The 14,030-nt window shown below is 46.9% G+C and overlaps 2 protein-coding genes across 2 annotated transcripts; both read right to left on the reverse strand.

Moving 5' to 3' along the window:
- Positions 1-7,524: 7,524 nt before the first annotated feature.
- Positions 7,525-10,163, reverse strand: LOC306814904 (uncharacterized protein). Its single transcript, XM_079331399.1, has 7 exons — positions 10,050-10,163; positions 9,640-9,816; positions 9,355-9,510; positions 9,094-9,195; positions 8,626-8,728; positions 8,296-8,352; positions 7,525-8,005 (listed from the first exon to the last, which is right to left on the reverse strand). Exons 1-7 carry the CDS (start codon positions 10,134-10,136, stop codon positions 7,800-7,802), a joined length of 888 nt encoding a protein of 295 aa, XP_079187525.1. The 5' UTR covers positions 10,137-10,163; the 3' UTR covers positions 7,525-7,799.
- Positions 10,164-10,303: 140 nt separating this feature from the next.
- LOC306814922 (uncharacterized protein) lies at positions 10,304-13,779 on the reverse strand. The gene is made up of 7 exons (XM_079331437.1): positions 13,281-13,779; positions 12,838-12,902; positions 12,071-12,723; positions 11,841-11,988; positions 11,457-11,644; positions 10,733-10,870; positions 10,304-10,468 (listed from the first exon to the last, which is right to left on the reverse strand). Exons 1-7 carry the CDS (start codon positions 13,390-13,392, stop codon positions 10,318-10,320), a joined length of 1,455 nt encoding a protein of 484 aa, XP_079187563.1. The 5' UTR covers positions 13,393-13,779; the 3' UTR covers positions 10,304-10,317.
- Positions 13,780-14,030: the final 251 nt, after the last annotated feature.

Below are 14,030 nucleotides of genomic sequence, written 5' to 3' on the forward strand. Positions count from 1 at the left end.
AATTTAAATCAACTGGTTTTTCTGAAATAATCTCTTCTGTCTATCCTAAACAGAAACGAATCTTCTTCAGAAATGTGAAACTATGAATTTTTAAAACTGTTAGATGCTTTTACCTGAGTTCTGCTCTTCTTTACAGGGCATGATGCTACTGTTCTGTCATGTGGAAAATGGAGCCATTGCCTGAAAGCTAAGATTGAAAGAGCTGGTCAAGCAGTTATTGGAGAAAAGAGATGAGGGTCAATGTAATCAAGACTTACAAAGTCATGAAAATGGTAGATAGCACTATTTTTGCCAAGTCCAAAAATCAGAAGCACTCCTTAAAGTAGTAGGAAACAGTAAGAAGAGCACTTAAAAAAACAAAGTGTCCCCTTTTTTTGTCCTACAAAACTGGTAGTGAATTTTTGCTTCAGTAGACTATAGAAACAGAGCATCAAGAGGTTCACAAGGGATTTTTTTTTAAAAATCACAGATGATGATCTGTAAATGGGGATATGCCCTAAATACCATCTGTTTTGTACTCCTGGCAGTAAAAGCTGGACAAGATGGATCCCTAACCACAGTCTAAGAACCCTGTCTTGCACCTGACTTCCAATGCTCTTGTTTTCCACTGGATTCCTCTTTATCTTCCTCATACTGTCACTTTGCCAGTGATGCTGTTAGGCAATGCTGTTCTTTTATCATATTAGTTGCATGTACATATATTATTTGGTAGGGTTCATCCACTCAGAAACAACATGAGTGATTAAAAACCTGGAGCAGATGCCTAAAATTCTTCTGCTACAGCAGCAAACAGAATTGGCATACATGCTGGGATGTGTGCTAGGCAAAGCAAATGTAGATCTGCTTTCTACTGCCCCTGTTATTTTCTATCATCACAGTCTGTTTATTCTACTTGTAAGCAGGACATTCTTTCCTGCACCTTTTTTTCTTTTTTCTTCCTCCACTATGACATGAAGGTAGTTTGAGTTTTTCTTGGTACTCTTGGATATTGCAGAATAACTGACACAGAGACTTCAAGAAAAGCATAGTTAAAGCAGGGAATATGTTTGGGTAGAGTAGAATATACTTATTTGAAAACCTAGGCTGTTATTTATATTAGAAATAGGACACAGACATGCAACATTTGGATGTCTGTGTAATGTAAGCTATGGACTTTTGGGAGAGATGTAACTGATTTAATATTAATATCAGTGTATTTTTTTCCAGCTATACCAATAAAAGCAATTATATTTGACTTTACTGTCTTAGCTTAGATTGTTCCATGGAGTTTCCATGTGGATGTTCCATGTAGATTTTAAAACAACAATATATCTGTACTGTGGGAGCATTTCTAAAACAGTGTTAACATGGCACAAAGTACATGTAATATTTCTTTGCTGGTTTTTTGTGTTGTTTTGGATTCATATTTTAAGGCCCTTAGATTGTATTTTGTGCACAAAAATCTCACTTAGATATTGAAATGAGATCAGTAGCTGTTGTAGTTTCGTTCTATATCTCCTCAGCATTCTCTTAAGAGGAAAATTTCTTTTTTAGACAGTTCTTACTTCAAAAAGGAAGATGGCTCACGGTTTGTTTAGGAATTGCACCGATGGGATGTGTAGCAGAACCATCAGCTCTGTTAGAGTGAAACAGCTACTTGCTCTTTCAAAGAAATTGTCTTTTTCATTGCTCTGAGCTGAAGTTATAGCGTTGATCCTTCCTCCTGGTGTAGTTTAACCTACACAGCAATTGTGTAGGTTAATTGTGTACACAATTAGTGTGTACACAATTGTGCAGTCACAGTCACAGTCACAGTCACAGTCACAGTCAACAATCACTCAGGCACTGCCTAATTGTCTTTAAAAAGATGTGCTGCCCATGCAATTGATGTAACTGAAAGGAAGATTTTGGTTTTCTTCCTCTGACACCAGTCTTGATTCTTTACCAGGCTGACCTAACTCACTGAATGGCAGGGTATCACTCACTGCTTTACTGCTTTACACCTTTTGTCACTTAGAAATTAAGTCGTGGTACCATGCAGCTGAGATGACAGAAGACAGGGAAATGAGGAAGAAGTGGGATGTTTTCTCAACAGCTTCTTGTAATATTTGTCTTGCTCAGCTGAGGAGAAGAAGGTGCTCCCAAAGACTTAGAAGGAGTAATACCTCAAATTTAAATAGGTATAGGCAGGTGTAGATAGGTATTAATCTAAGTTGTTGATAATAGACAAGATGACTGAGAGAGTCTTACTGCATCATTTGAGTAATCTTCAATCTTTCTGTAGTTCACTTTCCCAACTGTAAATTCCATAATTTCCCTATGTTTGCAATGATATTGCAAAGATAAAATTAGAGTGATTATCTGAAAGAGCTGGAAGGACTCTGATGATATATAGTCATCCAGAGTTTCTGAGACACAAGTTTTCAAGTTGCAGATAAATCATTATTAATTGCCCATAGCTGAAAAAATAACTATTAGACCATATATACACATCTGATCAATTGTGTTTTATTGTAAATAAGAATCAAAATTATTTTACTGTGTTGCCAGTATTTTTGTAAATGCAGTCTAGAGAGCTAACAGGTAAAACAAAGCCTGACAGTTTAGTATTGAAGCAGAGAGCTACATAAAGCTTGTGGAAATTATGGTATTATGCTACTATTGTATACTCTATAGAATTGATTTCTGCAATAAACATTTAGAATCTGCACATCCCTAACATGGCAAGATTTTGTCATCTTTTGAAAATTTGTTAAAAGTCAATTTTCATATCAAGTATTTAAGACACCTTGAAAGAGATGTAATATCTCAAATAAAGCCAGGCTTTCAAGTGATTTCTTCAAAGATAAAAGAGGAGTCATTGTGTTTGATGCTCAGCTGTTTTCTGATGCTTTCATTTAATGCAGTCAAGCAGGCTTCTAGGGCTCTTGCTACTGTAGATATGAACTGCTGTTTTCTCCTCATCTTTCAGATAAATTTGTATATTTATAGTTTAACCTTAGGGCACCTTACAGGGAGTAAGGAGTTGAATTCATTGATCTTCATGGGTCTCTTCCAACCTGAGATATTCTATGACCCTGCGATTCCAGGTGTGTAGTCAGGATGTCACTTTTCTGATAATCATTTGTAATCAAAAAGTAGAAAAACCTAAAATCCATTACAGCAATCAAACAGCTAACCACAGTAAAGGAATACCACAGCTACTTTACAAATCCTCACACAGTACCATAGGACACCCTAAAACAGGCATTGTAGATCACAAAAACATGAAAAGAGGAAGCCAATCTTTTGCAATGGGCTAAAACTTGTTAATTAATTAAAGTTAGTATAACTTAAAGCTTTCAAGTAGTAGGAAAAGTAAGGCTTTTTCTTTGTGCATGATTAGTAGAAGCAACTTCTTTTTCCTGGCAAGTAAATTTGTTCTATCACCTTTAGCTAGACTATGAGATAATTTACTTTTAATGTGTGGGTTTTGTTTTGTTTTATTTTGTTTTCTGGGAGGCTAGGTTAAGGATGAAAAGTGAAAGAGAGCTAGATGCCAAAAGCACGTTCAAACTAGGTGAGAGTTTTTAATTGAACTCTTGGGGGGCTGTTTACAATTCTGAGTGTCACAATTCATGAACACATTTCTGTCCACAGAAACGACAGACCCTTAACTACAGGCAGCTGATTGTCAGGACTGTACTCCCAGTGCTTCCAGCATGTGCCAGCGTGCACTATAGGAGGGCAGCACCATCAGGTTTTGGTGACACTACGGAATATGAACTCAGACAGCAGCAGTGCAGGCAGGCATTTGTGCTTTGTGTCTGGCAGAAAGAGCATGACATACATTTTAAACCACTGAAGCAATATGCCCACCTTTAAAATGCTAACAGAACATGTAAAAAGATATTTATGAAAACTGGTCTGCAGAAGTGACCTGAGGTGCATATCTGTCATCTGAGTGGACAAACTTGTGAGAATATCTTTACAGTGCTGTCATTAGTAGACTTTCCACAGTTATTTACTTTCATGGCACTTAAAAATGAAAGCTCATTGCAATTAATTATTTTATCTTCAAAATAATTTTACAACGGTGAAATATGTTTCCTGCTTTCCTTCACAGCTCATTCCCTGCCCTTTCTGAGAGTGGCTACATTGAATATGGAGTTTGGTTATGCTGGCAAGTGGATTCTAGAAGTTTTCACTTTAAGGGTTATTATCTGAAGCATTTGTGAATTTCCTTCTAAGATCTGTGTGTGTTACAATAGGATGATGATGTCCTTCATAAAAAGAAAAAGAGATGCTCCTGTCAATTTGGTCAGTAGGTGGCATTAAACACTTATACATCTCAAAGCTGCAGGCAACTACTTTCAAATATATTCCCACTGCACCATCCACTGTGCTATGAGTCCGTCAATGCTTTTATAACTGTGATAATGTTAGTCTGACTTTATTATGTAAATTTAATAGGATCATAAGAAATACCATTTTGCAGTCTTCAAGAGTAGGTTATATTTCTGAAGAGTCATTATCACTTTGGAATCAGGTATCATAATCTACACAAATCAATTTTGTAATTTTAATTTTGGGTTTCTTAAAAATCCAAAATATAAAATGCAAACATTTTATGTATTTGCATTTTGTTTATACATTAATATATATTTCATTAATAAGCCATTAATAGTCTCACAAAACTATATTTAAAGTGAATTGCATATTGATATGATTAGCCTGTAATGGTATATTGACATTTGCTCTTAAGCTCTAAAAATTAATAAGCTTATGGATGAGATGTCTCAGGATCCTTCCAGGTGGTTTGGAAATTGCATGTTAAATCTTTGAAATGGAACTTCTTAATTAATCCTACTCTGTGCCTCAAAGAAATGCATTAACATAGATGCCTGGTTCCTGTTGGATTATAGGTTGACTATTGTTATGCTAGATGCTCTTCTAATAAACTAAAAATTAATCCCTCTGCAGTCTTCCACAACCTTCTGCTTGATTTGTGTCACTCTTCCTATACAGCTGCTTATTTTGAATTTGAAATGGCAGCTAATTCTTTATTCATCTTCGCAGGGGGTATCTACCCAGATAAACAAACTAGGTGGTATTCTTGCTAAACAGCTGGAATGAAACACAGTCTGTCCCTTTTCGTACTCACCCCTTTCTTTTTTTGTCAGATCTAGAAGTGCTATACTAAAATCGTTTGACCTGCTTGTTAAATGACAGTAGTGTATATCAAAAGAAAAACTGACATCAAAGTGTAGATAAATTGACCCTCAAAAGGATGACTCAATTATGGCATGAAGTTTAGAACTCCTCATTTTCTAAATATGGCTCTTTATTTTTGTTTTGAACAATGCTGATGCCTTTCTTGCAATAAGATTTAAAGGTTAATCACTTATCCATTACTACATCTCTCCTTCCCTCAATGTCTAGCTGTGTCTCTACTCATGGAACTATCTGAGGGCAAAGATCACTCTGTTTTATCTAAATAAAAAGACATTTGGGTTTATAACTTACATAATCTCTTACATCATCTCTGCATTGATGAGATTCACTACTTATTTCACTGCCTGAGCTGCTCTCTAGGCACCGTGTGCAGATGCCTAGAATCCTCTGTTCAGCTGGGATCTTTTTTCACTGAGTTTTATGTTACTGATTTGTTATGATTTTAACCATGTGTTGCTGATGTTCTGCTGCAGATTAAACTCAGAAATGTTTCTGAGTTTTGGTAGTTCTGGACAATGACCTGGAATTTATTTTGTCTCAAACTGTAATACATGGGACAAAAGTACTGTTTTCTATAGCAGGCTTTTAAAGTTGTGCTACTCTGCTGATAACAGAATGTTGTATCTGCTTCTAGGGATGTTTTTGGATTTACAGATCATTCAAGCTGCCTTCTTTTCTGCTGGCCATTCAGCCATTCTTGCTTCTAGTTCTTTGCCCACTCAAGATCTTGTACATCTTTTGTTCACATGATCTTTATTATCATTCCTTTGTTTGTATTACCTACTCAAAGTAACATGTAGCACATATTTTTGTTTGACTGTTGTTTTTTTGAAAAGAGCAAACTTAGCTCCCACATTTTCTTCATCTAAAAGTGCTACTTTTATTCCCATTGTTCACCAGCATATAAACTGTGCTGAGTACTTAAAAAAAGTTAAGATGACAAGCTGTATCAATTTTGATGTAGAATTAAAAAAATTTGAAATCAACCATCTTTTATTTGATGCTGAAAATTTTGAGATTTTGGTAGAATTTGTGCTTACTCCTGGATACTTCCTGCAACACATCACTATTACACAGCAAGTTGAAAGTCTCTGGGTAAGTATCAGAGACTGACTTATAGCTGGTGTCTACTACAGGCTGCCTGATGAAGGGAAGCATATTGAGAAAGTCTTCCTGCTCCAGGCTTTGTCTGGAGGCATTGTGTTCACAATGTCCTGCTAGGGGACTTCAGCTACTCTAACATCTACTGGGGAAGTAATACAGCCAAGAATAGAGAATCCAGGAGACTCCTGGAATGCATGGAGGGTAACTTTTTGTCCCAGATAACAGACAGTTCTGTCAGTGGATCTGTTAGTCACCAACACAAGCAAACTACTTGGAGACACCAGGATTGGAGGCAGCCTGGGCTGCAGTGACATGCACTTGTGGAGTTTGCAGTTCTCAGACATGTAGGACAGTTAAGGACTAAAGTTAGACTCAACTTCAGGAAAGCAAACTTCCATCTCTTCAAGGCAGTAATAGAGAGGATGCCCTGGGAAACTGCCTTCAGGGATCTGGCGGATCAGAGCCAGCAGATCTTCAAGCAAGTCTTCAATAGAGTGCAAGTGATAACAGTCACCAAGAGCAAGACATTTGGCAAAGAAGACAAGAGCCTGGCAAGGCTGAATTGGACATGCTGGTAAAACTAAAAGGGGAGGAGAAGAAATGCTCAGGCAGTTGAAGCAAGGACACGTGACCTGGGAAGAATATAGAGATACATAGGATATAGAGACGTTTAAGGATGGGAAAAGGAAGGCTGAGGCAAAGCTGAAACTGATCCTGGCAAAGAGCACAATAACAGGAAGGGCTTTCTACAGATGTGTTAACTGGAAAAGGAAGGTCAAAGAAAGGTGTGTCTCCCCCAAAAACAATGCTGGAAAACTGGTAACATCTGATGAGGAGAAGGCTGAGGTACTTTCCAGCCCCTTTACCTCAGTCTTCAACGATGATCTCTCTCTTCCCAAACCTGTCAAGTCAATGAGGAGCAGGATAGGAACTGGAGGAGCAAAGTCCCTCCCACTGCGAGAGAAGATCAGATTTCTGACCCACCGAGGAACCCGAATGTACATAAGTCCGTAGGATCTAAATAAGATGCATCTGGGAGACCTGAAGGAATTTACCCAGTGGTGCTATGCCATTCTCCATGGTACCTGAAAAGCCATGGCATTCAAGTGAAGTTCCAGGGGACTAGACCTTCAACTCCAGAGTGTTGTGGAACTGGAGATTCAGCACAGAGTGTGTTCCAGGGCTCAGGATTTGCACTGCTTCAGCTCCACAGAGATGCAGTCAAAGTGAGGAAGCCAAACAGTTTATTAATGGAAAGCAAAAAATCTGGGAGGGAAAAGGGAATGGGTGTGGTCTGCGGGCTAGAGAGATGCAGCTGTCTAACAGGAGGAAGAGTGAAAGGAAAAATGGGGATGGACATGGTCTGAGGGCTGGTGAGATGGAGCTGTCAAAAGGGAAGGAGAGTGGAGGGAGAAAAGGGGGATGGGCTGTGTCTGAAAGCTAGAACGAAAGAGCTATCCTCAAGCAGGGAAAGGGCTGAAGCCATGTGAGCTCCCATGGGCTCAGGTGTGCCCAGCATCAGCTGTGCCTGAAGCTCCAGCAATATTTGGATGTGGTGTCCTCTTCAGTGTCTCCTGGCAGTGTTCTTGAGACACTGATTCCCTGAATCCAAATGATGACCCTACTTCTTCAGCTCTGTTGGCAAACTGGGGTTGAATTTCAGTGTCAGTCCAGGACATGCTGGCATTGTTTCTTGGGGCATCAAGGCCTGGAACTAAAAAGAAGAGGCCCATGGAAGAGCCTGGACCTGTAGCAAACTGAGGAGACCCTTCCGCCAGGGAAGCCCCACCCAACTCCGGCTATGTCCAGCAGACAGGAGCTGCCAACAGGATCAGCTGAGAGGTGAAGGCCACGAATCTGGACTGCATCCCAAGAAATCTCTGTGTGCTCTGCCCACACCGCCCCCCGTCCGCGCAGGGAGCAGAGCCCTCCGCAGCCGGGGCAGGGCCTGCAGCTCCTCCTGCCAGCCCCCACTGCCAGCCCGCTGCCCTCACTCACCCTCACAGATGAGCTGGAGCTCTTCCTGCTGCCCCCTCAGGCTCTGCCCGGCCATCCCTGGGAACACAGACCTGGTCACGGCTCTGCCCAGCGGCACAGCTCCCTGCCAGCAGCACTGCCAGCCCTGTGGCCACTCGCCCTCATGGCCTGGCAGGGCTCAGCCCGGGCCCTTGCCGCTTGCTGCCGCCCAAGGCACGGCTGAGAGAGGGCGGCAGCAGCCCCGAGGGCAGCCGGGGCTCCACGGCATCGGGCCCAGATGGCAGAAGCTGCCGGGGCAGCAGCCGGGGCTGGGGCCGAGCTGCGGCGACGAGGGGAGGGAACCGGGCTCACCCAGGAACCTGATGGCCGCCTCTCGCAGGGGCTCCTGTGGGCTCTGCAGGTACGGCAGGGCCTGGTGCACGTGCTCAACCACTCGGCTCCTGTCCTCTGCCAGCTGCGGAGAGTGGCGGGAGGGAAGGCTCAGGGCGGGCTCTGCCCCTTTGCCCAGCGCTGCCCGTGCCCAGCCCCGGCCTCCCCTGCCCACACAGCCCTGAGGCGCGGCCAGCAGCCGCTGGGCCGGGCTCTGCAGGGGCTCAGGGCCGGCTGCTGCCCCGGGAGCCGCGGTGCCACCACTCCCCGCAGCCCCGCTGGGCCGGGGCTCCGTGGGCACCCGGCTCGGGGCCGCAGGAGCCTGGAGAAGAGCCCGTGCGGCCCCTGCGTGCAGCGCTGGGCAGGGCCACAGCTGCCAAGCGCACACAGTGAGCGCCGCGCTCAGGGGGCTTCTCCAGCCTGAGCCTGGCGCTTCCAGGCCCTCCTTACCAGGCACTCGGCGAAATTCCACAGCTTCTCTGTATCCAATGCCTGCTGGAGATCCGTCTTCTTCAAGAACCTGACTGCACAATGCAGTGCTTCCCGAGATGCCTGGAGAGCAGCAGAGATGCGGAGATGGCACCGCAGTTCAGGGCACAGGAGTCACTTCCCTGTGCCCAGGCCTGGAGGAGGCTGCAGCCCTGGTGGTGCCAGGGCAGGAGGCAGCCGAGCCCCCTCCCAGAGATCCACCAGCATCACACAAAACCTCACCTTTACCACGTGCTCTTCCTCCTCATGACAGTGGAAGAACAGTGGGAGTAGGCTCTGGCTCAAAATCTTCATTAGTGGCTTTCCCCCCTCATCTTCTATCAACTGCATCATCTTGAGGAAGAGTTCAAGGGAGAGCACCTGCACATGACTGTTGTCCTGGAGGGTAGGAAGAGTTTAAGATCTTAAGACCAATTACTCAAGACTCACTTGGGCAAAGGTTCAAAAATCAATAGGGCAGATGTTTCTGGGCAGCCAGTGCCCATGGCTGGGGACACAGAGCCTTACGTTTTCAAAGAGCGTCAAGAGTGCTTCAGCCAGCTTTGGGTAGGTGGTGCTGGATGTCAGGACATCTTTGTTCTGGAGCACATTCGTGAACACGCAGAGGGTCATGCCAACCAACTCTCCATCTGCATCACCCAGCAGCTCCAGGAGGCTTTGAGACAGGCTGCACATTCTTTTGGCCTGTGTGGAAGACAAGGCTGTGCTGGGAAGCCATGAACGGCTGCAGCGCCAACACTGCCCTGGCACTGCAACCCCACTCTGCTACTGCAGGGCCCAGTGGCCAAAGGCCTGTCCTGAAGAGCTCAGGGAGGTGAGGCAGAAGAGATGGGAGCATCTGCCTCAGCTCCTGAAGCCCAGCCAGCTCGAGGGGCTGCTTTCCCCAGCACAGCTTCAGCTGCTGCCCCCTTTCTCACCATCAAGGGATCCTTGCTGAGCACCACAAGGCCCCTGAGCACCAGGCGACGCCTCTCCGTGCACTCGCTCTGCAGGTATCGTGACATGATCTCAAGGATGTTGTCACTGTATTCAGTTAAACACTCAAGGACCTGAAAGGCACAGGGCAGTGACAGGGGACCTGGCCAGCAGGAGCCCAGAATCGCACAGGGCTGGGCCCAGCCAGCAGCCCAGGCCACGGGCACCGTCTCAGGCAGCTCTGGCTACGAGAGGGCAGAGAACTGGGAGTCAGCTCAGCGAGGCAATGCTGGCCATCAGTCTCACCTCTACAAGGAATGCCAGGAAGGGCAGGTCCCAGCGTGGCTCCTCCGTCTCTAGAACCTGGAGCAGGTGGCATGCAATGCGGTAACAGAAGGGCATCAGGATGTGTCGCATCTCCCTAGCAGGGGGAAAAAGGTACCAAGGCCCTGAGCTGGGGGGAAGCAGTACTCTCCCAGGAGTGACTCACAAGGATCCAGTCTTTCCCCACCATCCCTCGAGGTAATGTTGGCACTTTTGGAGGCTGCCCCATCTCCTAGCCTTTTCTAGTCTGCTTGGCCATCCCTCGGTGACAAGGCTCTCTGGCCTACAACCACAGGCACTGTGTGGGGCACCCTGGGCACAGAGCACAAATGTCAGGGCAGAGGGCAAATGGGGGTCTCACCTGGCCAGCAGACCCACGGCATAGTGCTGGGTGTCAGCACAGAGCAGCGTTTCCCAGCCACGCTTGCGCTCCATTGCCATCACCACATTGTTACACCGCAGTCGGTAGAGCAGGGACTTCATGGCCTGCACTGCAAACCTGTGTGCAGAGCAAACCCAGGTCATTCTGTGAGCTCTGGCTCCTGCCCTGGTGATACCAAAATAAGGAGGAAAAGGACTAATGTAGATATAGTAGTAGTCAAGCTAAGGCTTAGAAAACTGCAGTTTTCGGACAGGCCCTGAGAACCTACCTTGTGAAACAATAGTCAAAAGAATTAGTAGAGCATATAGAACATTTAGAAACTTTCAAGATAAGGCTAAAGTATAATAATAAATAAAGGGTTCTGGTGATGGGAAAACATGCAAGGGGGATTAAGGGGGGTAGCCTATAGTTCTGAGTAGACAAGCATGCAGAATTTATAACTTTTAGGAATGATACCTGCAAGATTTATGTATCTGTATTGTTTTGAAGAATGTGTATTTCTGCACGTAGACCACTTTGTAAAAAGGTATAAAAACCTGACGGAAAAAGGGAACTGTGGGATCCTGACTTTGGACGCTAGTCCGCAGGTTCCCCGGGCCCTGAATAAAGCACCGCATAAACTAACTCTGTTAGTTTGTGTTCTGTTTGGGGCATCGGGCAACACTGGGGGCGTGGGAGAGACAGAAGGACTGTGATGGCTGACCTGCTGGGGTTTGTTTGAAGGTTGTGTTCTGCCTGGCATTGTGTCCAAAAGCTGTCTACCTCCTCAGTTCCATGCATGGTGCTGTTGAAAATTTGAACTAGCAGAGCCATGAGGAGGTGGGGGGCATAAATGTCCATTGCCTCATGGCACTTGGGCACCTGGATAATCACCCGGAGTGCCAGAGTTGCCTGCAAAAGAAGCCGCCCGAGGCAGCGCTCAGTGCCGAGGTGTCCATGGGGCAGGGCCTGAGGGGAGAGGCAGGGGGTGCAGCGGGCCTGGTGCACCCTGAGCCTGTCCCTAGTCCAGGTTTCTGCCCAGTGCCTGAGGCACAGAGAGGATGGAGAGGTGACCTGCAGATGAGCAAAGGCGAGTTCCAGAACTCACAGCCAGGGCAAAAACATCTTTGTTGTCTCCATCCGAGGTGCACATTCTGTGCAAGGGCCAATCCTCCATCACACAGAGCAGAGTTGGCAGCACCTTCCTCACTGTTGACTTTGATGGGCCTATGGTTTTCCACATCATTGCAGCAGCTCTGTGGGATCAGAGCTCTGTGTCAGGGGGGGTCTCATTCATAGTACCATGCCCTGAGCTCTCAAGGCACATGGGCCCTGTACCTGTCACACGTTGGGGCACAGCGCAGGAGGGTCAGCACCATGTCAGCAGGATGTTCTTCAGCCAACCTCACAATATCAATTTGCAGCCTAACATGCACAATGGCATGGGAAATCAGGCTCCTGTGAATGCTTTTCACCATGGCTGGTACCTGGGGGAGGCATGGCGAAGACTTGGAGTGCTGTCCAAGGGAGCAACTCCCCAGCTTCCTCCAAGAAGTGCTTCTCTCCTTGCCACACTGTGCTGGCCTCAAAGACTGAGGGGGCCCAGTGATCATGGTGTGAGTGGGCACCCAATCCTGGGAGGCCTCGAGCCCTGGCCCCAGGCTGCTTAAGTGCTGCTGAGAAGAAGCACAAGTGTCTTTGAAATAGTCCACTATGAGTTCCTGTCTCAGAATGGGAGTAGTGTCAGTATTTGTGATGCCCTGATTCTCTCCAATGTCACCAATTGTCATGGCCATGTCCTCAGTCATTGCCATGTTAGCCTTTTCCCTGTCATCATTCCTTGCAGTGTGAGAGTCTTCTGAGTGTCCAGGCAAATCTGGGCTGACATCAGGCTCTGCCTGGAGCTCAGTCAGCATGGAGTCAGGCTCAGCTGTGTCCTCTGTTGCTGTGCTGGTCTTTCCGCGTCGAATAAGCACAAACTTCCGGAACATCTGCAGGAGAACAAAGGACAGGGAAGAGAGGCAAGTCCCATGGAGTGCTTCAAGCGCTGTGCTGGGCTGAGCAGTGACAGCAGGCCCAGCCCAGGTGGGGATGGCTGCAGGTACCTTCAGCGCTCTGCGGAAGCGGCCACGGGCAGTGTCCTGCTCTTGTGTCTGGTCTGTGGCTGCACCTGGCAAAGAGCAAGAGCAGCCAGAGCTGAGGGGAGAACACAGCCCAGTGCTGCTCTCCCCAGGCAGGGACAACCCTGGGATGCCCCAGAAGGTGGAGCATGGGCACTATGGGATGTCTGCCCAGCCCCTCTTCTGTCCTGTCTATGGACATGTTCCCAAGGGATGGGATGAGATGGGATGGGATGGGATGGGATGGGATGGGATGGGATGGGATGGGATGGGATGGGATGGGATGGGATGGGATGGGATGGCATGGGATGGCATGGGATGGCATGGGATGGCATGGGATGGCATGGGATGGCATGGGATGGCATGGCATGACATTGGAGCTACGTTGGCAGCAGCCATCAGCCCTGTGGCCCAGCTCTGCCACTCACCATCCTGCACTGGCTCTTGAGGCTCTTCAGGCTGTTGTGGTGGGGAAACTGCAGCGCCTTTCTTTTTTTTCCTCCTGAACACTTTGAAGAGGTTGAGAAATCTTCCTGCCATGGCAGAGTCTGGCCTAGAGGGCACCTTTTAGAGAGATGAGAAAGCTGTGAGGCAACAAGTCATACAGTTGTGCCTTGAAGACACCCACGACAGAGAAGCCTCAGGAAGGCTGCAGGACAGCAAGTCCTGCACTCTGGTCTTGAGGGCTCCTGCTACAGGGACAGGAGAGTCCTCATAAACAAATCAGGTCAGCAAGTCCCACGGTCTGGCCGCGACTGCTCCTGCAAAGGAAAAGCCTCGGGAAGGCCACGGGCCACCAAGTCCCGCAGTCTTTCCACGAGGTCACCTGCTGGAGGAATGCCTGGGAAAAGCTCCGGGTCAGGTAGGAACGAGTGCGCTGTGTGGGGGCTCCTCACGGCACCGCTCTGTCCCGTCCTGTCCCGTCGCGTGCTCCAAGCACTGTGGTGTGGCCGTGTGACCGCTGGCTCTTATATCACCCACACGTCACAAAGGGTCCTTTGACACCCTTTTGGTTCCGTGCTGCACCGTGTCACAAAGGGCCCTTGCATGCACTGCCAGAGGCCCTGGGGCTGCCCCCAGCCCACCCAAGGTGGCCCAGATTGGAAGGAATCCCTCACTCCAAGTGTCTAAGCAACTCGACAGGACCTTTAGGAACGGCTCAAACCATCAGCAAATAC

This window comes from Erithacus rubecula (assembly GCF_903797595.1).
Source record: "Erithacus rubecula genome assembly, contig: SUPER_Z_unloc_3, whole genome shotgun sequence".
Lineage (NCBI taxonomy): Eukaryota > Metazoa > Chordata > Aves > Passeriformes > Muscicapidae > Erithacus > Erithacus rubecula.

Coding starts and splice junctions, on each gene's coding strand:
- LOC306814922 (XM_079331437.1), bottom strand. CDS start 13,392: ATGGCAGGAAGATTTCTCAACCTCTTCAAAGTGTTCAGGAGGAAAAAA. Junction 12,724..12,837: donor GCTTCCGCAGAGCGCTGAAG/GTACCTGCAGCC, acceptor GTTCTCCTGCAG/ATGTTCCGGAAGTTTGTGCT. Junction 11,645..11,840: donor AAGATGTTTTTGCCCTGGCT/GTGAGTTCTGGA, acceptor CTTCTTTTGCAG/GCAACTCTGGCACTCCGGGT.
- LOC306814904 (XM_079331399.1), bottom strand. CDS start 10,136: ATGTCACGATACCTGCAGAGCGAGTGCACGGAGAGGCGTCGCCTGGTG. Junction 9,817..10,049: donor TCAGCAAGGATCCCTTGATG/GTGAGAAAGGGG, acceptor TCTTCCACACAG/GCCAAAAGAATGTGCAGCCT. Junction 8,729..9,093: donor GGAATTTCGCCGAGTGCCTG/GTAAGGAGGGCC, acceptor CACTCTCCGCAG/CTGGCAGAGGACAGGAGCCG.